At 37.8% G+C, this 26,388-nt stretch overlaps 1 protein-coding gene across 3 annotated transcripts in view; it reads right to left on the bottom strand.

The window, feature by feature from the left end:
* Positions 1–2,546: 2,546 nt before the first annotated feature.
* ZYG11B (zyg-11 family member B, cell cycle regulator) overlaps positions 2,547–26,388 on the bottom strand; it is a 76,700-nt gene continuing 52,858 nt past the window's right edge. The window contains exons 4-14 of one of the 3 annotated variants that reach the window (XM_036348935.1): positions 26,084–26,224; positions 22,473–22,649; positions 19,187–19,251; positions 13,343–13,442; positions 13,068–13,118; positions 10,258–10,419; positions 10,105–10,152; positions 7,776–7,973; positions 7,589–7,641; positions 6,020–6,117; positions 2,547–3,164 (exon numbers count right to left, since the gene is read on the bottom strand). In XM_036348935.1, the coding sequence (XP_036204828.1) occupies positions 2,974–3,164; positions 6,020–6,117; positions 7,589–7,641; positions 7,776–7,973; positions 10,105–10,152; positions 10,258–10,419; positions 13,068–13,118; positions 13,343–13,442; positions 19,187–19,251; positions 22,473–22,649; positions 26,084–26,224 (1,284 nt within the window). In that variant the 3' untranslated portion in view covers positions 2,547–2,973. The remainder of the gene's footprint in view (positions 3,165–6,019; positions 6,118–7,588; positions 7,642–7,775; positions 7,974–10,104; positions 10,153–10,257; positions 10,420–13,067; positions 13,119–13,342; positions 13,443–19,186; positions 19,252–22,472; positions 22,650–26,083; positions 26,225–26,388) is intronic. The other 2 variants (XM_036348936.1, XM_036348937.1) reach the window with 2 other exon arrangements.

Genomic DNA, 26,388 nt, shown 5'->3' with positions numbered 1-26,388 from the left:
ATGCCATCTTACACATGGTATAATAATAATAATAAACACAGCCAAATGAAAGTGAATGGGGAGAAAAAGGGCCAACTCAAAAGGTTCCATTTAGTAAAAGCAACTTCGTAGGCTGAATATATGGGATTAATGTGTTTACACATGAATCTCTAATTCCTGGGCTGTTTGTAATCAAAAGATAAAAAATTAAATTTCCACTGCAGCTTTATGGTGATTCATTGCAATCATGGGTAATTCACTTAAGTTGATTGATGCCACTAAACAGAATTTCTGTTCGAGTGAGAAGTAGTAATATTTAAGTTAATTTCTGTAATTGTGGATCTGATATGATTTTTTAAATCTGCAACTAAGGTCAGTAGCCACTGAGGCCTTGGCCAGAAGGTAAAATAACCATTTATTACTACCTGATTTATGTTTTTTTCAAATGCAAGAAGGAAAAAAAATGATTTTTTAGAGTTCAAAGGTCACAGCCAAACTTACTTGATGGAAAAATGAGATGGCTTAATTTTTGCTTTAATTTCAGACTGCTCTTGTTTTACTTAACCACCAACATGCATCATTATACTCTAAAAAGTCTAATTCCATTTCCTGTTGATCTCTTGCTGTTGCTTGTGGACTGCTCTACTGTTATTTTACAATATCTGAGTGCATCTTGATTTGAGCAATGAGTGGTTCAATCCTAGTCTTAATTGTGCTTAAAATAGTACTTTTTAGCCACTGAAGAAGTAACCCTTGAAGGCACCAAGTACTGTTAAATTCTGTTATACAAATGCGAAAGGAAGGCCTAATAGATTCTAACTGTAGAGAGAGGCCAGTTATGCCTTATAATTTCAATATTTTAGCCAGATTCAAGACCTTAGAAACAATTCTGTGCCTTAATTAGATATACCATTTTAAGAACCATCCCAACAATAAAGGCACTACAATTTTTATATATTTGGGAAGTGATCAATTATTTTGCTTTTAAGACTCAGAGGTATTTGGCCATCACCAGTGCTCAAAGTAGTAAATTAAAATATCTGAGTCTTCATCTATCAACAAGTTATTCTGTATAAGAAGAGATTTATTATTTTCTGTACATCTTTAGCCATTCCTGAAAACAACTTGTTAGGAAAAATCTAGGATTAGCCTATAAGGAACATGCACTGTCTTGAACAGAATATAAGAGAAACTTAAAGCCAAGCTTTTACAAATAGCCTTTCCCTTTACTACACAAGCTGGGAGACTTGGAAGTGGTCAACATAGCTAGTAGCAACTTCCAAGATACTGTAGGCTGTCCTATTTTCTACATTTTGCCTTAGATATTAAAATTCAGAAAAAAAGGGGAAAATTTTAAAAGAATTTTCTATTTCCTCTGAAATAGGCTTATTCTATACAAATTTATCCTGTATCTATAACATTTTTTAAACCAATTAAGTCAGAATTAACACACAATTTTACTTGTATTTTAATGTTTTTAAAGACCTGTTAGTTTAAATTTTTATCCCTGTGGAGGAGTACCAAATAATTCAAGTATGATTACTGTAATAGTGGTATGAAATGTGAATGTCAAAAATGTTATCAGCATACTAGTAAACTGGCTCCTTTCTAAATAAAAATGCTTCTGAATAATCACCATAATTTAAATATACCATTTAAAATCTCTACTGAAAACATTTGGTCATCTATGGAAAAAAAATGCATTCATATGAGATTGTGATTAACTTTAATCACAAAGTAAAATTTTAAATGGGAATTAAGTTTTTTGGTGACTTGCGCGTCCCAACTGCTGTTATTGATATAATGATAACTGATTCTTTACCATACTATAACAGGTATCTTAAAGGAAAGGCAATTGTATAAAAAAAATAATCAATCAAAAAGTATTTTCTCTTATGCACTGCACCTAGAATCACTATATTTAACAACAGTCTAATTCTACTTGTTCATTTTGGCAGTACAATGTGGACATCTTTCTCCAACATAAAAACATTAAGATACATGTATTTTGAAACAAAAGAAATTTAACTTCTTGTGGCAAAATTTACTGTTAAACTTGTATTTTAACTGAGCAGGTAACATCATGTGTAGTCTCTCTATTCCACTGAACAAAATTACTTTGAAATAGAGGGACAAGAATGGTCAGTTTTAACAAGACATTTTAAAAATTCACATTTTCACAACGATGTGACCTATCGATTCAGAGAGTTAATCTTTAACACAGAATGCTGTAACATTTTACACTGTGATGCCTGTGGATTATTTCTAGAGAATTTGTGTAGGAAGCAGAAGCCCATGCTTCCAGGAATAATTATGAAGAAGCTACTGCTCATTGCCCCAGGAGATGTGGACTCCAGAAGCATAGCCTGCTCCACTTTAAAAACTATACCATAAGACCAGACCTTTTCCCAGTTCCTAAACTCTGTTATCCCTTAATAGTTTTTCTTCTTAATATATTTTTCTTCCAGCTATCCAAGCTCCAGCCAGTGAGTAGCTTTCCCAAGGAGAGGGTTCAGATTTCCATTCTTTCACACTAAGGAGGGCATCTGATAAAAGGTACACAGACAGAGAATAAAGGCATTTTATACAGAGCATTATAAAATTTACAACTGAAGCAGTTTAAGAAATCAGGTTAACAGCTTATCTGAAGCTGCAAACTGATTAGAAGGGTCTTTAAGGTCAGAAAAGTCTGGCCTAAGGGTTCGTGCAAACTTTATCATAAAACTAGAATTTCAAGCACAGGTAAGTTCAAACACTGAAAGATGTAGAAATTTTTCTAAAAAGCAATGATGAAGGAAGAGACCCTTCTTACCTCATAAGTTAAAAATCACAAAACAAATTAGAGACTGTTCACATGGGCAGTACTGTACATCATCAATCCCAAACTGATCTAAGCCTCTTGTTATGGAAACCCCAAAACATCACAGACGATATCCTAATGAACCTATCACAAAAAGGATTCCTGTGATTCAATTATCCAATTGCCTATGGCTATCAATTTAGTCTGGCCTGGGGCTGCTTTTTACAGGGAGGTGGTCTCCCATGGCGTACAATGTGTTTTTCTAAAGTGTCCAGAATGGCCACAGCAATCTGCTGGACATGGGGATCAGTCTGTTCATGTTCTTTGATGTTGTATAAATGCTGCAATCCTCCTTCTTCAATCAACATGCTGCAATACCTTGAGGCTGAAAGAAAACAAGAGAAAGAACTTTTCTTAAAACACTTAAAAATTATTCCACACACAAAAAAATAATTTTCACTTAAATTTAGCTCTTTTGTTATTGACCGCTAACATATGCTACAGATTGATAAATACCTTTGTAATGATGTTATGTCTACACTGCAAGTTCCCACACATAAATAATATAGGTACCATACATATATTTACATTTACATTTTAATCATAACCTTAAGGCATAGACAATCTGGAAAAGAAAATTTATTTGACCCCAAATCACAAGATAGGTGCTTGTTACACTTTTATGCATTTCCTGCTCTTTAATATATTCTTTTATTTTATTATATTTTTCAATTACAGTTTACATTCAATATTACTTTGTTTTAGTTTCAGGCGTACAGCATAGTGGTTAGAAAATCATATACTTTGCAAAGTGTTTGCCCAATATTTCCAGTACCTATCTGACATCATACAGTTATTACAATATCATTGACTGTATTTCCTATATGACTATACATTCCCATGGCTACTTTTATAATTGCCAATTTGTACTTCTCAATCCTTTAACCTTCTCCACCAGTACCTCCACCCCCACCCTCATTTCTGTTTTTTGTTGTTTTTTAAATAATATATTTTATTGATTTTTTTTTTTTTTACAGAGAGGAAGGGAGAGGGATAGAGAGTTAGAAACATCGATCAGCTGCCTCCTGCACACCCCCTACTTGGGATATGCCCCCAACCAAGGTACATGCCCTTGACCGGAATCGAACCCGGGACCCTTGAATCCGCAGGCCGAAGCTCTATCCACTGAGCCAAACCGGTTAAGGCTCATTTCTGTTTTTTAAAAATTTAATGGCACTGATATTGTACATGCAATTTTATTTCTGCATTTTTATTTTAAAATATTTTTTGTACACACAACTTTTTAAAAAAATATATTTTATTGACTTTTTACAGAGAGGAAGGGAGAGGGATAGGAGTTAGAAACATCGGTGAGAGAGAAACATCGATCAACTGCCTCCTGCACACCTCCCACTGGGGATGTGCCCGCAACCTAGGTACATGCCCTTGACCAGAATCAAACCTGGGACCCTTCAGTCCCCAGGCCAACGCTCTATCCACTGAGCCAAACTGGTTAGGGCTACACACAACTTTTAAAGCCTTATTAGTTTTAGTCATTTATTAAAGTATAATTTACACACAATAAAACAAAATTAAAGTTAATACACATTTTGATGAGTTTTGCAAATGTATATACACCTGTGTTATAATTCTTGTTTAAGTTTTTTGGTGGACTTTCCATTTCATTGATTTTGAGGAAATATCTGGAATGCTGGGCAAATGAAGTCACCAAATTATTTTCTAAAGTGGTTATATATTTTTCCATCCCATTAGCAAAGAATGTGAAAGAGTTATTTTGCATCCTCGCCAACACTTGTCCTTGTCCATCATTTTGATTATAGGCAGCCTTCCTAGTATGTGTGAACTGGTATCTCACTGTGACTTTAATTTATAGTTCTCTAATGACTGATGATGTTGGTCCTGATTTTTAATTAAAAAAACACACACTACACTTTATTATTAGTGTTTCTATGTGTTTCTTGTGCAATGTTTAAAGTAACTTATGGAATGAACTTATATTAATAAATAACTGACAAAACAGTTGATTCATAATCTTTATTTATTTATTTATTTAATATATTTTATTGATTTTTTACAGAGAGGAAGGGAGAGGGATAGAGAGTTAGAAACATCGATCAGCTGCCTTTTGCACGTCCCCTACTGGGGATGTGCCCGCAACCAAGGTACATGCCCTTGACCAGAATTGAACCTGGGACCCTTCAGTTCACAGGCCGACGCTCTATCCACTGAGCCAAACAGGTTAGGGCTGATTCATAATCTTTAAAAAAGAGATATCAAACCTGATCTAGGCCTGGCTGGTGTGACTCAGTTGGTTGAGCGTCATCCTGTGCACTGAAAGGTCACCTATTTGATTCCTGGTTAGGGCACATGTACAGGTTTTGGGCTCAATCCCCATTTGCGTGCGTGCAGGAGGCAGCCCACTGATCTCGATCGATCTCTCTCTCTCTCTCTCTCTCTCTCTCTCTCTCTCTCTCTCCCCCCTATCTCTCTCTCTAAAAACTTATAAAACAAAAAACAAAACCCTTATCTAAATGCCTTGCTTCTCCACAGACTATGGGTGCAGAGAGCAACATCTTGAATGGGGAAATTTTGTGTAGATGAGGACTAGGTACTGGAATGTACCATAAATATTGGATCTCCTTAAGACATTTTGCTCAAAAAATGAACCCACTGTAGGCTCCTAATTTTTACTATTATTTTTTTAAATGTCTGGGTTGTTGAATAAAACTTAGGTTCTCTTGACCCTTTTATTTATTTATTTTTAAATGTATTTTTATTGATTTCAGAAAGAAAGGGAGAGGGAGAGAGAAATAGAAACATCAATGATGCGAATCATTGATCTGCTGCCTCCTGCATGCCCCCTACTGGGGATTGAGCCCGAAACCCGGGCATGTGCCCTTGACCAGAATCAAACCTGGGACCCTTCAGTCTGCAGGCAGACACTCTATCCACTGAGCCAAATCCGTTAGAGTGGCTCCTAACTTTTATATTCCATGTTGGAACAATTTAAGTCTCATTCACTATTATCATTCAGTATCTACTATTGGCAAGCTCATTCTGAAAAAATAAATGTACTTTATAAACTAAGATTCTCTTATATAGTATTTTAAAAAGTCTATGTCCTTAAAAATCATTTAAATACACAATTCAGAAATGGCTTTTCTATGTAAGGAGAATTTTCCTTGAGAAAGAAAAACATAGTTTCTTTTTGGTACATACGATTCTTGCTGCAGACATGTTGCATGGCCCAAACTGCCCATAGCTGGACTCCTGGTGTTGTGAAACAGCCAAGTAATGGAAAAAATGGATTAAAGGACCTAAAAGTACAAAAGAAAAGAAGAAAAGTTACATCCTCTACTTAGTGTCATTTTCTTTCTTTTTAAAAAATTCCTCACCTGAGGATAAGTTTATTTATTTTAGAGAGAAAGGGAGCGAGAAGGGGGGGGGGGAGGGAGGGAGAGAGAGAGAGAGAGAGAGAGAGAGAGAGAGAGAGAGAGAGAGAGAGAGAGAGAGAGAAACATGGATGTAAGAGAGAAACATCAATCGGTTGCCTCCTGTTCACACCTTGACTGGGGGAATGAACCTGCAACCAAGGTATATGCCCTGACCAGAAATCAAACCCACAACATTTTTGGTGTATGGGACGATGCTCCCACCAACTGAGCCACCCAGCCAGGGCTTAGTGTCATTTCCCAAAGCAATGATTCCTGAGCTTTTCACTCTAGAAATTTTATCCAACTATTTTTAAACTAATATAAATGAGCTATCAGTATATCTTTCCTTTGTCTTAGCCATTTGAAAAAAGGACCATATTCTGAGAAGTCTCGGTAGAGAAGATGGAAGGTGACTAGAACAAGGTACTAACACAGAAATTTTAAAAAGTACTTTTTTGGTCTTGAAGATACACATTTAAAGAATAACAGACCTTGGCTGGAAAACCTAGAAAAGAAAAAGTTAGTTGGTAACTAACTGATAGAACACCATGAAGGAGGTCTAGAGTTAGCCTTTCTATTTTTACTGGTTTTCTACCCAAAAGTGGGTAGAACATAAGTTGGGAGAATCATAAATGTTGGCAGCATCAGCATTTATGAAGTAGACAACAAAAATAAGTTGTAATAATATTATGCAGCCATCTGGAATATTTCAAGTAATTAGCAATTAGCTATCAAGTCAACTAATTGTCATAAGCAGAGTTAGGCATCCAGTATGCACCTTAATAGATTATTATAAATTGTTTCCCTAAACTAATCTGGTGCTACTTCTGGTTCTCTCAATCTTGTTTTGGAACTCCTTATATTAATATACTGTTTCCTGTTCCTAAAATCTTATGCCCTTACTTAATTATCTCTCAAAATTCAGCTCATAATCTACATCCTCTGGAAACTCTTAACCATTTTCCAATGCAGATTTAAGTACTCTCATCTTTAATTGTATAGCCTTCTATGCACAAAACTAGCATAATAGTGAATCATATCTGATTCACATTTGGTCTCCCTCACTAGGTTCTTGTGTGCAAGCACCATCTCTTACTCCTCTTTACATTTCAAGAGCAAAAAACAAGTCCCTGGCATTTGTCTTCAATAAAAGTGGAATAAAGGAAGGACTGATGAATGAGAGGTAGCAGAAAGTAAAGATACTTTGCTTCTTTTAAAACCAGTAGGAAGATAGATACCTGGGGGCAGGGGGTAGGGGGATTATGTACCTAATAGGAATTACACATTTAGTAGGACCTCTAGGCAAGCAAAATGACTAGGTTACTGTCTTAATGTTAATTATCTTGCTAATTACCTGTATGCTACCATCTCACACTCTGGAGTTGGCCATTTCAAAATAGCTGAATGCTGCAAGACACAAGACACGCAAAAAAGGGATTACAATATTTATTTAGCACTGCATTATTGCATTATGAAGCTTTGATAGTTTAACCACTATGAATATTGTGTGTATGCTTCCAGAAAACACCAAATGATCCTACCAGGTCATCCAGAAGAGAATTCCTCTGGCTACGGCTCAATGTCCAAGCTTGTTCACCTCTAGATATTAAATGGGCAATAATTCCTGCTGCAAAGTAACTGACTTCCACTTCCACACTATGAAGGAGACTACTGATGTGGTCTATAAAATCCTTCCACATTAATTCAGAATGCAATTCTTGTACTTCAGCTATATTGTTCTGGAAAAAAAATTAAAAGTAATATATAGTAAATGCCTAATGACCCTTTGTACTTTAAGAAACAACAGAGATTGAAATGATTTAAACATGGACCTGTATATGGACATAGATGAAGACTGTTGCTATATTAGCACAGTGGGATTATGGGTGATTTTTTTCTCTCCTCTCCAAACAAAATAATAAACAGTGAGTCCCTTTTCTGGCAAAATTGTTAAATAGATAACCTAAAAATGTCCTGATATAAAATATCTAGAAGTGCTGGGTGAATAATAGCTAGCAGCCTTTAAATATGTAGCAAACAGAACCAAACCAGAGCAGTAACAGGCCATCACCAATCTGCAGGGGAGGAGAACTGGGTTTTAATAGCCATGCAAAGCCAGAAGGTAAGGGCTAAAAATTGGAACTAAGACTTCACATACAAATGAAGGACTTTCAAAGTCTTACACCTCAATAAAAGAGTGGATAGATACATGAAAAAGAAACCTACTGTAATCTACTCTCTGGCCGAAAAGGAAAAGTCTGCCCTTATAATTCATAACTAGGGGCCTACCTTCATGCAAGGCTGTGGCTAAACCCCAACTTAGAAAACAAGAGCAAGCGAGATAGGAAGAAAACAGAAAAGTTTGGTATCTAGAAAGCAGGGAGGGGTGAGTATATCAAAAGGGTAAAGGAAACAGTAGTTCTGAATACTGTAGAGAGCCTACATAAGATGAAGACAAAAAGCATCCATTTGTTTGAGCAATATAGCGATCTTGTGCCTTAAAAATTTCATAGCCTTAGGTCCCCACTAAAGTCTGGCCTACAGAAGGCAGGTGTTTTATCTGGACTTGGGATGTAATGGCTTCCCTTGGCAGCACATAAGGAAGACCTCTGTTCACACAGGAAACAATTCAGGGGTTTCCAATTTATCTCACTACTCTGAAGATTATCCTCATTCTTTTTTTTTTTAAGGTAAACTCTTAATTTTTTTTAATTTATTGATTTTTAAAGAGGAAGGGAGAGATGGATAGAGAGTGAAAGAGACATCGATTTGTTGTTCTATTTTTTTATGCATTCATTGGTTGATTGTGACCCAGGATTGAACCTGCAACCTTGACGTATTGGAAAAACACTCTAACCAGTTAAATTATTTAACATTTCCCTATTACTGGGCATTTAGATCATTTTACATTTTCTACTTTATATAGCTAAGTGAATAGATAGGTCCTTCTTAAATGCCAGGCTCCAGCTGTCGCCCAAATCCATCTCTTATTGCTCAGTATTTCAAAGTCTTGCATCTGGAAAACAAACACAAATCTACATATTTTTACTCACTAATCTATGCCTCCTATGATCTAATTCCTTCAGAACAGAGGTCTGCTCTAAAATGGTTTTTACCACATGGGCACTTTGCCTGTTGCAGAGATTAAAGCATTTGATCTTTCATCTTTGATCCATAAAACATCTGATCTTTTATCTTTGTCTCAAAATCCTAGAGGGCTCACTTTCACCAAATCCAATATATTTACTGAATATATGATTTGTTAAGAAGTCTTTTTTTTCTAATATATTTTATTGATTTTTTACAGAGAGGCAGGGAGAGGGATAGAGAGTTAGAAACAGCGAGGAGAGAGAAACACCGATCAGCTGCCTCCCGCACACCCCCCACTGGGTTTATGCCCGCAACCAAGGTACATGCCCTTGACTGGAATCGAACCTGGGACCCTTGAGTCCACAGGCCGACACTCTATCCGCTGAGCCAAACCAGCCAGGACTGTTAAGAAGTCTTTTAAGTAGTAATTATTAATTACCAAACACGGCCTCTAAAAATACTTTAGGTTAGTGACATTTTTTTTCTTTTTTTGTATGTGGCATTTTTAAATGAGATTTTTTTCTGATTATAAAAGTAAATCATGCTCATGAAGTTTGTACTATACCAAAAATATAAAGTATGTAATTCATATTTTCCTTTTAATGTGGTGAAAATCTTAGTATGTACATATAGTTTTGTACACTGCTTTTTTACTTAGTTAAAATACATATGTTTCCTAATGTCATTAAGTATTTATAAATACAATAGCAACTTCAATGTATCGCCTCAGACAGAAAATAATTATAGGTTTGAACTAAGCAGGAAATGCTTATTTCTTACCAAAAGTCCTAGAACTTTCTGTTGAATGGATGACTCAGTTGGAAAAGACTGTAAAAAGAAAGAGAAACCTATAACTACCTAAAGAATCAAATGTAATAAATGCTTAAATCAATCCATAAATGTCAAAACTGTAGGCTAAATTCCCATTCTAACCTCTAGAACCCTCATGAAGAGTTCTAACCCTTGGTTTTCAATAAAGTGTCTGCAAGTGGTTGGAGATTCATCTGTGAGGTTCCAAAGTGCACTCAAAGTAAATTTCAAAGTAGTATCCACCGAATTTTGATTGGTTTTCTGCTTCACTATTTGAAGAAGTTGCTAAAAGAAGGAAAATAGAATTAATTTCTCATTATTGAATTATTACAATTATTAGTGGCAATAACTAAAAGTCCATTAGGTTTAGTCTCATGGCTTAAGACACTTCCTATAAAGGTTTTTATAATTATAACAAACAGCCTCCTAGACCAGACTATTCCTCCAACAAGAAAAAAGTATAGGAACTTCACAAATACTTCTATATTATTCTGTTTGCATCTATAGTCTAATCACCTCTAAATAAAATGAAAAGCAAAATGATTAAACCTTGGGACCAACTATCTTACCCTATCAGTGACAACATATACTCATTTCAGATCCTGGCATATAAAAGGTGAAGGGGAGAATGAAGCAAACATTTATTTAGCATCAGCAAATTATATCCTAAATTGTAGTAGTGCTATCCCCATTTTTCAGGAGAAGAAATTCAGTCTGAGAGGTATTAAATTTGATCATAGTCAACTTAGTATGAGAAAGTAATGGAAGAACTAATTCTATCTTCAAGTTTTAAGAAAAAAAAGAAAGGACAAACTAAATATAATAGTAAGAGAATTAAAGTCTACATTGGATTTCCGGGAGGAGGAGGTTAAGGGGGAGAAAAAGGGACTATCTGTAATATTTTCAACAATAAAGATACATTTTAAAAAAGAAAACAGAGGTGCAGGAAAAAATTAAGTCTATACTGGATTTAAATAAGATAATAACTTTGAAATTCCACTTATATATTATCTGTCATAGCTTTAACCTCTGAAATTTAAAGTTTGCAAGTTAAATGTTTTAACACCTACATAAAGCATCCATAATTCCATTTATACATTACACTTTTGGAAGTAAGAGACAGCTTTGCTAAAACAGATACAAGAAAACATTAATAAACACTCCAAGTTACATACAGTTCAGGAAAAATATTTAAGAAACACAAACACTTCTGTGCAATTATTTAAATTAATAGCATAGAGGCTAAGAGTTTGGCATCAGAATCAGGTTACCTGAGCTTAAATATAATAATCTCTCTGCATCTGATTAACTGTGTAAACTTGTTTGCCAGTTCTTTGTTTCCTCATTTGTAAATTGTAGGTGATAATTAAAAGAAAAAAAAAAAGCTATCATTACTACTACTACTACTACTACTACTACTATTAATTTCTGCTAATTCCTGCTTAAGCTAAGCTTAATTTTCCCCCAAAGCATATGAGGGGGCTATTTCCTTAAAATCTTTGAATATATCTCCATCTAAAAGTACTGAGACATATATAGCAATGAAAAGCCTTATTTATAATTAAAATGCCATTCTGAATATAGTAAAAATAAATAAAATCAGCATCATTTTCCACTTAACAATATATATTCTATCATCTAGCACTTAGCATATATTCCTTCAATTACTCTTTTTTCCTTTTCATTTAATCTTCATAATAACTGCATAAAGTATTTTTTACCACCCTTAAGAAAATTTATGTGACTTGCCCCAAATCACACCACTAATAAATAACAGAATTAGGAATAAACCTAGATATGTCAATTTAAGAATGCATACACTTTCCATTTACCACTACAGCCTTCTTTTTATGTTACTTATTTCATTCATATCTTTATTATTATACTTATTAGATTGCATTATAACTACCTCTACATAGCTATTTTCTATACTGTGAATTTCTTATGGGAAGGTATTAGAAATATAATTCAGTGTGAATCCCTAACATTTTAAGGTGGTAGGTGATGAGTATTGTATAATTACCTATCAAATGAATGATTTACTTTGTCATTTCATAGATAATTTATGTCATAGAAAAAAGGAGTCTCTCACTTGACTTTTCTATCCACTATGGTTGTTCAAACACCTCATGCCAGGATTATAACAGGAAGCCCCAAAATGGACGTTTTTCCTCCAGTTCTCCCTAAGACACTATTCATATTTATTCTCTTTAAAGGTTTTTAACTTTTCACTGTTCATTATATTATTTCCTCAACTGTGTAAGCAAGCAAAATAATACATGAACTATTTAAATTATATTCTTCCCCAAATCATCTAGCATAATCTTAAATATTTTTTAAAATATATTTTATTGATTTCAGAGAGGAAGGGAGAGGGAGAGAGAGATAGAAACATCAATGATGAGAATCACTGATCAGCTGCCTCTTGCACACCCCCTACTGGGGATCAAGCCCGCAACCCAGGCATGTGCCCTTGACTGGAATCAAACCCGGGACCCTTCAGTCCATAGGCCGATGCTCTATCCACTGAGCCAAACCAGCTAGGGCTAGCACAATCTTATGCCTATAATCATCTTTACATTTTCTTCATAAATGTAACAAAATCACAGAATTTTAGAACTCGGTAAGATCTTAAGGCTTATATATACACTAATAGTTCAGGCAATTTTTCTAAATTCACAAAATGAATTTACAAATGAGATCCTAGGTCATCTGACTCTTATAGTTCAGGGCTCTTTCCATCTCTGTTAAGGAGTAAAGCTGCCTCTATAAAAAGAAATTAATACACTCATTTAGAAGAAAGAAAAATAATTTTTAAAATATAAAGTATCAAAAAAAATATATAAAGTATCAGAAGATACATACACAACACTGCCTGAAAACAATGAAAATGAAAACTGTCTAGTGCTCTGCATGGAGGAGATAACACTTACCCTCACAATGAAGAGCTCAGCACCAAGCTGTGCAGTTTGTTCTGTAGAAAGCTGCAAGCAAGCAGACAAAATAAATGTCCAAGAACCCACTAGTGTGAATGTAATATCAGTCACTATAGCAGGCTAAGGTCAGAGTAAAGTCTTTGATCAACCTGGAATTTTGCAATTTTGAATTGCAAGCGTGAATAAGCAGGCTGGCAGAGAGGCTTACTAACCTTTGTGGCTTTTGGATTTGGGGAAAATAATAACTATAAGGGAAACACGAGTTCAGGTACCTTGGCAGCCAGAATGGAAATGATAGCAACTGCCATCCTTTGCATGTTTTGATCCTCATGGTTGCAGAGCCACTGCATGACAAGCTTAGCTGCTTCAAACCTGAAAACACACAAATGGTTCATGAACTAATTCTGGAGGGGCAGGCACAATTTCAGAGTCCCCGCTGGAAACTGATAATTCCTCTTACTTAACAGAGAATAACAATGATACTTAGTGTTCTGGAGACAGCACCGCAATATTAATTCTGACAACACTTTGTAATGAAATAAGAGTCAAAACTACTGGGCATTCATCTTCTAAAATTACAGCACATTTCTATTCTGTAGTGATTTCAATAATGTAGTAATAAGTATTTTCTGGGTTCCTCACAGTAGCTAGCACAACAGTAATTCATTCACTTACAAACATGTATTGAACTCCTTTTATGCCAAACATTGTTCTCGGTGCTAGAGACAGAGTAGTGTCCGGGTTATTTTATATTTTTCAGATTCCACATATAAGTGACATTATGTGGTATTTGTCTTTTTCTGTCTGACTTACTACACTGAGCATAATACCATCTAGGGCAGTGATGGCGAACCTTTAGAGCTCGGCGTGTCAGCATTTTGAAAAACCCTAACTTAACTCTGGTGCCGTGTCACATATAGAAATTTTTTGATGTTTGCAACCATAGTAAAACAAAGACTTATATTTTTGATATTTATTTTATATATTTAAATGCCATTTAACAAAGAAAAATCAACCAAAAAAAATGAGTTTGCATGTCACCTCTGACATGCGTGTCATAGGTTCGCCATCACTGATCTAGGTCCATCTATGTTGTCACAAATGGCAAGATTTCATTCTTTTTTTAAAAACTATTTTTATTTTATTACATTTTATTTTATTTTTATTTTTCAATTACAGATGACATTCAGTATTATTTTATATTAGTTTCAGGTGTACAGCATAGTGGTTAGACATTTATATAATTTACAAAGAGATCCTTCCAATAATTCTAATACCCACCTGACACTATACATAGTTATTATACTACTAGAGGCCCAGTGCACAGGATTTGTGTACTGGTGGGGGGGCTGGCCTGCGTGGATCAGCCCACTGTGGGAGTGCCGCTCATTCTGATCAGCCAAGCAGCTGTGGACCTGCCCTTCTGTGGACCAGCCAAGCAGCTGTGGACCAGCATCTTCTATGGAGCCGGAGCATCTGCCTCTCCAGGGGACTCGATCAGGGCCGGGCCCATGGACAATAGCACTGAGAGGCGGTAGAGTAGTTCTCAGTCCTGCAGCGGCCATGAACCTGCCTCCTAGCCTCTGGGGTTAGCTCTGTGAGCCTGGCAGCAGCACTGCACAACCTGCAGGCATCCAGAGGAGGCAGCAGGGAGTGAGGAGGAGGAGCCTGGGGCGAAGAGGCGATGATTGCAGCCTGGGTTCCTGCCCATCGGCCTGGGGTTCGCAGCGGGAGCAGCCTCTCATCCCTGTAAGCAGCGCTCCCACTGTGGTAGTGCACTGACCACCAGGAGACAGCTCCTGCATTGAGCGTCTGCTCCATGGTGGTCAGTGTGCATCATAGCGACTGGCTGACCGGCTGTTCTGGTCATTCCACCATTTGGTCGCTGGGCTTTCATTATATGCTAGAGGCTCGGTGCACGAAATTTGTGCAGGGAGGGGGGTGTCCCTCAGCCTGGCCTGCACCCTCTCTAATCCAGGACCCTTGTGGGATCGAGCCTAAACCGGCAATCGGACATCCCTCTTGCAATTTGGGACGCTGGCTCTTAACCGCCTGCTTGCCTGCTGGCTTGATCCCCCTAACTGCCTCTGCCTTGGCCCCACCACCATGGCTTTGTCCGGAAGGACGTCTGGTCTAATTAGCATATTACCATTTTATTAGTATAGATCAGCCGTGGGCAAACTATGGCCCGCGGGCCGGATCTGGCCCATTTGAAATGAATAAAACTAAAAAAAAAAAAGACTGTACCCTTTTATGTAATGATGTTTACTTTGAATTTATATTAGTTCACACAAACACTCCATCCATGCTTTTGTTCCAGCCCTCCGGTCCAGTTTAAGAACCCATTGTGGCCCTCCAGTCAAAAAGTTTGCCCACCCCTGGTATAGATAGAGGCTTGGTGCACGGGTGGGGGAGGGGGGGTCTCTGCTGGGGGTGGGGCCAGCCTGAGCTAGGGGCTGATGGCTGTTTGCAGGCTAGCCATGCCCCCATTGGGGTGGGGGTCCCTGCTGGGGGGCATGGCCAGCCTGGGTGAGAGACTGAGGGCCGTTTGCAGGCTGGCCACGCCCCTGGCTTTGTCCAGAAGGACATCTGGAAGGTCTCCGGAAGGTCTCCTGGTCTAATTAGCATATTACTCTTTTATTAGTATAGAGCAGGGGACCTCAAACTTTTTAAACAGGGGGCCAGTTCACTGTCCCTCAGGCCGTTGGAGGGCCGGACTATAGTTTAAAAAAAAACTATGAACAAATTCCTATGCACATTGCACATATCTTATTTTGAAGTAAAAAAACAAAACGGGAACAAATACAATATTTGTATGTGCATGTGGCCCACCGGCTGTAGTTTGAGGACCCCTGGTATAGAGGATTTTTGATTACATTTCCTATGCTGTACTTCACATCCCCATGACTGTTTTGTAATTACCAATTTGGACCTCTTAATCCCTTCACTTTTTTCATGTAGCCCTCCAACTTCCCTCTCATCTGGCAACCCTCAGTTTGTTCTCTGTATCTATGAGTCCTTCTGTTTTCTTTTGTTCATTTATTTTGTCCACACATAAGTGAAATCATATGGTATTTGTCTTTTCTGTCAGACTTCTTTCACTTAGCATAATATACTCTAGGTCCATCCATGTTGTCATAAATGGCAATATTTCATTTTTTTATTTCTGAACTAGAGGCCTGGTGCATGAATTCATGCACAGGTGAGGTCCAGCCAGCCTGGCCCGATCAGGGCTGATCGGGCCAGGCCAGCTAGGGGGAGGGGCCGTGGGCGGTTGACCAGCCGGCTTGCCCCCTGGCTGAACTCCAGGTCAAAGGGACAATTTGCATATTAGCCTTTTATTACTAGTATATAGGAGGATACTATTCCATTAAATAGGTAGGTAGGTAGAGATAGATAGATAGATAGATAGATAGATGATAGATAGATACTACATTTTCTTTATTAATTTACTGATAGATATCTAGGTTGCTTCCATATCTTGAGTATTACTAGTAATGCTGCAATCAACATAGGGGTGCATGTGTCTTTTCAAATTAGTGTTTTTGTTTTCTTTATATAAGCTGGCAATAGATTCCTAATGGGCCTCTGTCTCCCTCCATTGCGTTCCCTTCAATTTCTGCCTACACAATTGTAATAAATAAATCTGTAAGAGGACTTAGGTATGATGTCACTCTTGTAGTTAGTATTTTATGATTCTAGCAATGGGCCCATACATTAAAATCTTTTTTCCTGCCTACCATATTCTTACTGCAAAGTAGACTGCTCATTAGTCCTTCAAACATACCCACAGTTATGAGGTAATATGGCCTGAAGTTCTTTGGATTTTTTGGTTTAAATTCTAATTCTATTTTTACTTTTTCATGTGAGGTGATGCATTAAGTCATTCAAAACATCATAGGCCCTAGCTGGTTTTGCTCAGTGGATAGAGCATCAGCCTGTGGACTGGAGTTCCGGGTTTGATTCTTGTCAAGGGCAGGAGCCTCGGTTGCAGGTTCAATCTCTGGCCCTGGTTGAAGTTTGTGTGGAAGGCAACCCATCGATGTATCTCTCTCACATCAATGTTTCTCTCTCTGTGTCTCTCCCCCTCCCTTCTACTCTCTCTAAAAAAAAAAAAAAAAAAAAAAAAAAAAAAATTCAATGGAAAAATATCCTTGGGTGAGGAGTAACAGAAACATTATAAATTTTGGAGTCAGTCTGGACTCAAATATCACCTTCTACCACTTATTAACTTTGGGACCCTGAGCAAGTCCCTTAATCTCTCTGAACTTCAATATTCTCATCTATCTATAATAATAAAAGCATAATATGCTAATTAGACCAGATGTCCTTCCGGACATCCTTCCAGATGACCTTTTGGACAAAGGTGGGGCTGCGAGGAAAGCTGGTGCCAGTAGCCGGGGGAAGGAAGGCCTACTCTTGCACTAATTTTGTGCATCGGGCCTCTAGTAAAATAATAAGATCTATTCTACAGGACTGTCATGAGGATTAAATGATATCACATATCAAGATTAAGACAGTACAGAATTGACACACACCACGCTTTTGATAAAGGTTATTTTTTTACTAGTATTATTGACTTCCTCTGTGCCTTTATTTGTACAGTTCCCAAAACATAAAACAATCAACTCAACTAGCTTCATCTTTAAAGCATATAGCACGGCATAAAAAGTACAGGCTCTCAGTCAGTCTGGATTTCAATCTAAATTCTGCTACTTACTATCTTATCACCTTGAGCAAGTTACTAAACCTCTGTGTGCCTCTGTTTCCTCATCTGTAAAATGAAGATTACAAGACTAATCATTTCACAGGACTGATGTAAGGACTGAATAAGCATATGAAAAACACAGCACAGTGCCTTGCGATTCCAGTGCTTCATACATGTTAGTTATCTTTATTACCTCAAATGCCATCACTAACATGAAATCTTTAATGATTACTAATCAGATGGAATCTTTCCCTCCTTGTTTGGGGGCCCAATTCATTCTGTTACTTCTTCTATGAAAAATTCTGTTTTCTATTATACTCATTTATTCATCCTTCCATCCATTAAACATCCACTTAAGCACTAGAGACAGAGATAAATCAATCACAGTCTCTAACCACAAAGAAGTTCAATTCTAGTAGAGTGCACTGGCTATAAAATAAAATTAGTAATCTACTATATATATTCCAAACTACGTATTTTAAATAGTAAATGGAACACCTCATTCCTCAGCCATGCCAGATAACAGTGTACTGTTAACAAAATAAATCACAGTAAAATTGCTGCTGGAGAAATATACATTTCAGTATAAATTTCTTTTTCAAAATATCATCATTAAAAATTATAAAATAGTAAAATGAAAAAAATCTCTTTTAGCGCTCAAATTATAGCATCTTAGAAAACAAAAGAACCCTTTTTACTTATTGGAATCTAGTCTTCCTTTAACCTCTGCTTGAAAGTTTCTTCTTAAAAAGTTTCTTCTATAATTCAATATCAAATAACTAATAATAAGAGGTATGATTCAGAGAAAAGAACACTGAACTAAAACTAGATGACTTCTAGTCTGGTAATTACTAGTCACAAAACCATGGGCAAGACACTGAATCTCTATGTGCCTCAGTTTCTTTAGCCTACATTATTGTGTGGATATTTTTTAAACTATAATCAATATAAATTCTTAAGCAAAGGGCTATGAAAACAGGGGCCCATCTGCTATCATGAATATCAAGACACTGAACTAGAGAAAATAGATTTAGCATTCTGTAAGACAACACTTAATCCCATCTATTTGATTAATTGTACACCAGGGATATAACTGGTACGAAATTACCTAAGACTTGGCTGGTGTAGCTCAGTGGTTGAGCAACAACCTATGAACTAGGAGGTCATGGTTTGATTCCTGGTCAGGGCATATATCTGGGTTGCAGGCCTGACTGATCTCCAGTGTGGGGCGTGCAGGAGGCAGCCAATCAATGATTCTCTCTCATCACTGATGTTTCTATCTCTCTCTCCCTCTCCCTTCCTCTCTGAAATCAATAAAAATATATTAACAAACAAAAAAAGAAATCACTCAAGACAGATTTCTAAAACTCTGTTTTGTCCCATTTTAAGTTTTAGGACTATCACTTGCCTGTTAAATGGAACATCTTGAAGGATCCGGTCACTGCAAAGTGAAAGGAGGCAATTCTTTTGCAACTAAAGAACCAAAGGGAGAAAAAAAATCATTAATAAAATGTTGCTTTGTTATTTTTTAAACAGGAGTAGCCTCTATATTAAAAAACAAAAGAAAACAAAAAACGGAAGAAGACTGATGAAACCCCATTTATTTTACAACCTTTATTTTGGCACCTACTGTTGAAATAATGACTTCCACTGGACACATATAAGTTTACCAGCACATTTTTTTTTTCTTTTCCTTTAGATGACAAATAGGATAAGAAGTAGGATAATTCCAGCTAATTTCCCTCTGTTCTGGTAGGTTTTAGGTGGGTCCCGTTTTGTCTTCTGTCTACCTGGCCTCCAGGGCCCATGAAAAACAAAGCCCAAAGTTTATCTGGTTTGAGGGAAGCTGGCTTTAATGATCCACTCACCAATGTGGGATGCCATTTTTACTTGGTTTTGGACATATTTTTTACTAACTTGCCAACTCACTGCTAAATTTTAAGAGTTAAAAATATAATTTAAGCCCTGGCTGGGTGGCTCAGTTGGTTGGAGCATTGTCCCATTCACTGAAAGGCTGTGGGTTCAATTCATGATCAGGGCGAGTACAGGAGGCAACAGATTGATCAGTGATTCTCTCACATCAATGTTCTCCCTATCTCTCTCTAAAATCAATAAAAACAGTCCAGCTGGTGTGGTTCACTGGCTGAACCAGGAGGTCATGGTTTGATACCTGGTCAGAGCACATGCCAGGGTTGCAGGCTTGATCCCCAACAGGAGGAAGCCATTCAATGATTCTCTCCCATCACTGATGTTTCTTTTCTTTTTTCTTTTTCTTTTTTTAACATATTTATATTGATTTCAGAGAGGAAGGGAGAGGGAGAGAGAGAGATAAAAACATTAATGACAAAAGAGAATCACTGATTGGCTGCCTCCTACACGCCCCCTACTGGGAATCAAGCCCACAACCCAGGCATGTGCTACTGACCGAAATCGAACCCAAGACCCTACACTCCGCAGGCTGATGCTCTATCCACTGAGCCAAACCAGCTAGTGTTCATCATTGATGTTTCTTTCTCCCTCTCCCTTTCTGAAATCAATAAAAAATTATATATATACATATACATATACATATACATATACATATACATATACATATACATATATATAAAAAAAGAGGTAATATGCAAATTGTCCGGAATGCCATAACGTCACGACCGCTCAGGAGGAGGCTGCGAGCGCACGTGGGTGGGAGGGGACTGTGTGCGCGGTGAAGCAAGCCACGGCTGGTGCAGGCCCAGAGAGAACAGGGCCTGCCTGCTGCCGTGGCTGTGCGGAGGCCGGGAGAGAACAGGGCCCGCCAGCCGCAGCGCATGAGCTGCAGAGGAAACACCTTTCTGACCACTCATTGGCTAAGTTCCCTGTATGCCACCTGCAGTGTTCTTGGTAACTTGGGTAATAAGAATCCAAGAAGGTGATCTAGGGTTTTTCCACCTCATTCCTGGAGGAAAAAATGAAGGTCTGCTGCTGGAGGGGCTAAGAAATATCATATCCTGCCCTAGCTGGTTTGGCTCAGTGGATAGAGTCTGGGCCTGTGGACCGCAGGGTCCAGGTTGGATTCTGGTCAAAGACATGTACCTAGTTGCAAGCTCCTCCCTGGCCAGGGTCCAGGTCAGGGGTCCTGCAGGAGGCAAGCAATTGAAGTGTCTCTTTCACATTGATGTTTCTCTCTGTCTTTCCCTCTCTCTTCCATGCTCTCTAAAAATCAATGGAAAAATATCCTCAGGTGAAGATGAAAGGAAAGAAGGAAGGAAGGAAGAAGAAGGAAGGAAGGAAGGAAGAGGAAGGAAGGAAGGAAGGAAGAAAGGAAGAAAGAAAGGAAGGAAGGAGGAAAGGAAGGAAAGGAAGGAAAGGAAGGAAAGGAAGGAAAGGAAAGAAAGAAAGAAAGGAAAGCAAGGAACGAAGACGAATGAAGTAGTAAGCCGGCAGCCGTCAGTAAGCAGTCAACAGCCGCACGATAGAAGAACGAACACTCCCGACCGACTCCCAAGCAAGCATAAACACAAGCCAGATTATCTTCTATGAAAGAGACAGCTTGAAAATGCCTAAAGAAAGTTGTCATTTTTTCATGGTGAAGGGACCAGACTCCATGTTGATGAAAACACCTTGGCAGCTGCAGCAGCTGGCAGTGGCAGCAGCAGCAGAGTGATGGAGGCGGCGCCTTTCTCTGATCAGCCCAGTTGCCTCCCGCAGAGGGAGGCCTGGGAGCGGGCCTAAGCAGTCAGTAGGACATCCTCTGAGGGCTCCCGGACTGAGAGGGGGCAGGCTGGACTGAGGAACCTCCCCAGCCTCCGGGCCTCTAGTTATATAGATAAAGAAAAAATCAATAAAAACACAGCCTCGAGTGAGGATTTATATATCTATATCTATATAGATATGTATATGTATATGTATATAATCTAAGCAGTATTTTACTTTTTGTTTTTTATCTTTCTTTATTGGTTAAGGTATTACAAATGTGTCCTCATCCCCCCATTAACCCCCAACCTCCCCCCCGCCACTCATGTTCTCATTCCCTTGTTGTCCATGTCCATTGGTTTGGCTTATATGCATGCATACAAGTCCTTTGGTTGGTCTCTTCCCCTTACCCCCACCCTCCCCTACTTTCCCTCTGGGGATTAATAGTCTGATTGCTGTTTCTCTGTCTTTGGATCTGTCCCTGTTCATCAGCCTATGTTGTTCTCTATATTCCACAAATGAGTGAAATCATGCGGTATTTATCTTTCTCTGACTGGCTAATTTCACTTAGCATAATGCTCTCCAGTTCCATCCATGCTGTTGCAAATGGCAAGAGTTCCTGAGTTGTCATCTGGCTAGGTTATATAGTCTGGCATACTGCTAGAAATAGAAAATCCTTGTCTTATTCATTTCTGTATCCCAGTACTTAATAGTATATGGCCCAGAACAAATAGATGCTCTATGGCTAGACTCAAGATCTAGGTTGAAAATGAGTTTTATATGGCTTACACTATTTCCCTGAACATTTGGATTTAAATACTATTTAGGCAGGGAATGCACACTTTAGTTTTCTACTTCTCTGTTGTCTTACAATCAGTCATACCACAAATTTATTACTTTACAGCATGTAAAGGCATTAGAATTTCCACCCTTGGTCTATTAAATTGAACTATATGGAGGTAGGAGATGGGTAGGAGACACTAAAAGGACTATTTGAATGCAGATTCCCATATGCTTACCTGCTGGTGATTAGGAAAATGTTCCATAGCTTTCAGCAGCAAATGGGTCACATCAGCCAGAAGTCGGACAGGCATTCCTACAGCAAGATCCTGCTTGGTTAAATTAAATACACAGGCGCTTGCAGCAAGTTGCACTGGTAAATTCATAGGGTGGTTTCTCATCCCAGTGACCACAAGCTGGGAAAAAAAAATTAATCCACCTTATAAATCCAAGCTCTCTTCACACAGCAACATTAGTGTTAAAATATATAATAATTTCTAAAATATCTTAAGTATCTTTTTTGTTCTCATGTGCAAAGAGCCTAGGACATAGCAGTTGCTCACTAATACTTAGTTTCTGTGAACCTGGTTCATGTCCAGAAATTTTTCTGTAAGACTAATAAATCTTTTTTATTCAGGTAATTTATCTTTGTGTATCCAAGACCTACTATAGTATCTGTTATATGGTTAACACAATAAATTCTTAATGACTTAAATAGAGTAAAACAGAGGCAAACTACTTTCAGATGAGACTGGGCACATCAGGGTGATATGGCAGTAGACTAAACTTCACTTTCTTTTTTTTTTTTCCCTACTTTTATTTTTATTAGCATTTATTTTATGCTGAATTTACTCCCTGGCCATAGTTTTTGTTTCTTCAGTTTCTTCTGGGATATCTTTTTTTTTTCATGTAACTTCCTCTTCTGGTTTAAGAACAATCTGCTCTTTTTTTTTTTTTTTAATATATTTTTATTGATTTTTTACAGAGAGGAAAGGAGAGGGATAGAGAGTTAGAAACATCGATGAAAGAGAAACATCGACCAGCTGCCTCCTGCACACCTCCTACTGGGGATGTGCCCGCAACCGAGGTACATGCCCTGGACCGGAATCGAACCTGGGACCCTTCAGTCCGCAGGCCGATGCTCTATCCACCGAGCCAAACCGGTTTTGGCTCTGCTCTTTTTTAGTAAAGATCATCTAAATGTGGGAGGGAGAGCTCATCTATGGGTTAATCTGTCCACGAACTCTGTAAATTCTGTGCTGCTTCTTAAGCTTTGTTCACCTGGATATGCTCAATGACTAGAGAACCTACGTCTAAACCCCGAAGTTTAGCATTACTCTCGGCACTTTTAAGCACGTGCAGGAAAAATTCAGCACTCTTTTTAGCCACTGACCCTGCATCTTCCCCCACTCTATGGCCTGGGCAAACCTACCAACTCCACCATTCTAAAGACAGAATGGCACACATTTGCTTCTGTACAGTAACATCTTTCAAATACTTGGTGGCCTGCATACCCTTGATGGCCTGGACAATTTCATGAGTGTTCTTAAAGGGAACACAAAGATTTGAACCTTGATTTTGTAGGGTTTTCTAGGTCAAGTGAATAGCAAATCATTTTCAGAGGTCACTTCAAGCCACTTTCAAATTCCAACATTCAGTTCCTTGAGAATGCTGTTAAAGTTAGAGCACAATAAAATCCATTCACTTCCTTCTGGCCTTGATAACTATTTTCTAACTTTCCCTCTCTAATCAACCCCCCAACAAATCCTTCCTACTCCTCATTATCCATATCATCTGAAGACCTTGCTTCCAACCACATGGAGAAAACTGAAGGAATCAGAAAGGAACTTCAGATTCTCACTACACAGTACCCTCTAACCCAGTGATGGCGAACCTATGACACGTGTGTCAGAGGTGACACACGAACTCATTTTTTTGGTTGATTTTTCTTTGTTAAATGGCACTTAAATATATCAAAAATATATCAAAAATATAAGTCTTTGTTTTACTATGGTTGCAAATATCAAAAAATTTCTATATGTGACATGGCACCAGAGTTAAGTTAGGGTTTTTCAAAATGCTGATACGCTGAGCTCAAAAGGTTCACCATCACTGCTCTAACCAGCCTATACACATGCTGCCTTCCTGCCTGTTACCATAAATGATTTTTGTTGGCTCCTGTTGAAAGGTATTCTCTCCATTATGTCCTAGATCCTTCCTTTCTTATCTACTCAAGGATATTATTTCAGCTGTTCTCCCCTCTCACTTTTACACCATTTTAAAATTCTGCAGTAAATGCCCTGGCCAGTGTGGATCAATTGGTTAAGTGCCGTCCCTTGTACCGAAAGGTCACTGGTTTGATTCCTGGTCAGGGCACATACCCAGGTTACAGGTTTGATTCCCGGTAGGGTTGTGTATGGGAGGCAACAGATCCATGTTTCACTTTCACATTGATGTTTCTCTCTCTCTAAAATAAATAAAAATATATTTTTTAAAATTCTGTACTAGGTCATTCATATCATCATATAAAGCTAGTTTGTCACCCATTTCCTCAGCCAACTACCACCTTTTTTCCTTTGCTCCCCATTGTAGCAAAACCTCTTAAAATAACTGCCTATATTTTTTTCTCTATCATTCGCTGATGAATGAATTGAATGAATGAGTAAATATTTCAGATCAGGACTAGAGATCTAGTCCTTTGGTCCTAAAAAAAAATAGATAAGGCATATGCCAAGTGCCAATATCCTCTGGTATGTATGGAGCAGGCGATAGGTATTGGGGATAATATCCTAGGGTCTGAAATGTACTTGTTCCTATTCATGCACCCCATTCTCAAAATTTAAGATTCCTGAAGGTTAAGTCATTTCTGGTTGTGCCACTAACTTATTGTTATTAAACCTCACAGACCCTCAGTTATACAATCTATAAAATAGAAGGTACAACTTATCAGTTGGGACTGTGGTGCCCACTAAATGAGATAACAAATATAATATACTCCTATACTCACTGGTTTCAAAAATGAATGTGTATAAGGATTATCTTTTTTAAAATTTATCTTTATTGTTGAAAGTATTACAGATGTCCCCATTTTTCCCCATTGATCACCTCTTCCCTGTTCCCCTTCCCTCCCCCAGGCCTTCACCTCCCTATTGTCTGTGTGGATGGGATATGTATAAATTCTTTGGTTAATCTCTTCCCATCACTTCCCTTGCAGATTCCCCTATTGAATCTAAATTTCTTGGGGTGGGGTTCACAAATCTGCTTTTTAAAATAGGCAATACACCAGACTTCTGGTAGACAAAGACCACATTCTAACAAACACTGCCCTAAGCAATCAACAAAATTAAGAATCTTCCTTACTTGCCCTTTAAAAGCTGTCTTGGTTAAAATAACATGGCTTAGTTATGAAAGCACAGGAGGAGGTTTATAAATGGCACAGGAGGTTTATAAATGGCATTGGAATTCCAATGTTGTATTTCTAAAAAGAGCCTATCTGAAAGCTATACAGGGCTAATACCTATTGCAGTGTCCTGATTCAAGTCATATACTTCCATTTTCTACTGCAACTGGTGAGACAATATCACACTGGTCACTGGTTTTAGGTAGTTAAATATCATCTGGAAGGCATCCATACTACTTAATGAGACTTCTATAAAATTTCAAAAACATTATGCAATTATCTTTCCTCTTTCTCATTTACTGCTAATAACTGAAGTCATGCATCATTAATCCTATTACAAAAAAGAGTCAAAGGCTAAATGCATATTTTCACTAGTTTTCTTTACAAAACCAACATCTATCCAGGCAGATCATTTCAAATTTTTCACATCCAGTTTCTTATTCTTCTTACCTTTAAAATTTCTGGCTTTGTTTTTTCCATCACATGAGTCAGACTAAAAAGGTGAAATAGAGCTTCCCGGACAAAGAATGCTCGCTCACTGTACCGCTTCAATGCCTCTGCAATCTGAGTTTCGTTGGCTTCTCCAGACACCTTTGAACAGAGCCAGAAAATTAGATTTTAGGTTCTTCTCAACCCTCTAACTTTCTCTATCCAAATATTATTTGTATAGATGGCATCCAGGATAGCTATGTAAGGCTTAAAACAAATCAGAATAGTCATCCTATGCAGATGCAATAGTCATCCTATGTTAGAGA

Source organism: Myotis myotis, unplaced genomic scaffold (genome assembly GCF_014108235.1).
Source record: "Myotis myotis isolate mMyoMyo1 unplaced genomic scaffold, mMyoMyo1.p scaffold_m19_p_2, whole genome shotgun sequence".
NCBI classification, from domain to species: domain Eukaryota; kingdom Metazoa; phylum Chordata; class Mammalia; order Chiroptera; family Vespertilionidae; genus Myotis; species Myotis myotis.
Note: the sequence above shows the minus strand (reverse complement) of the source record. Positions and strands in the feature narration are given on the sequence as shown.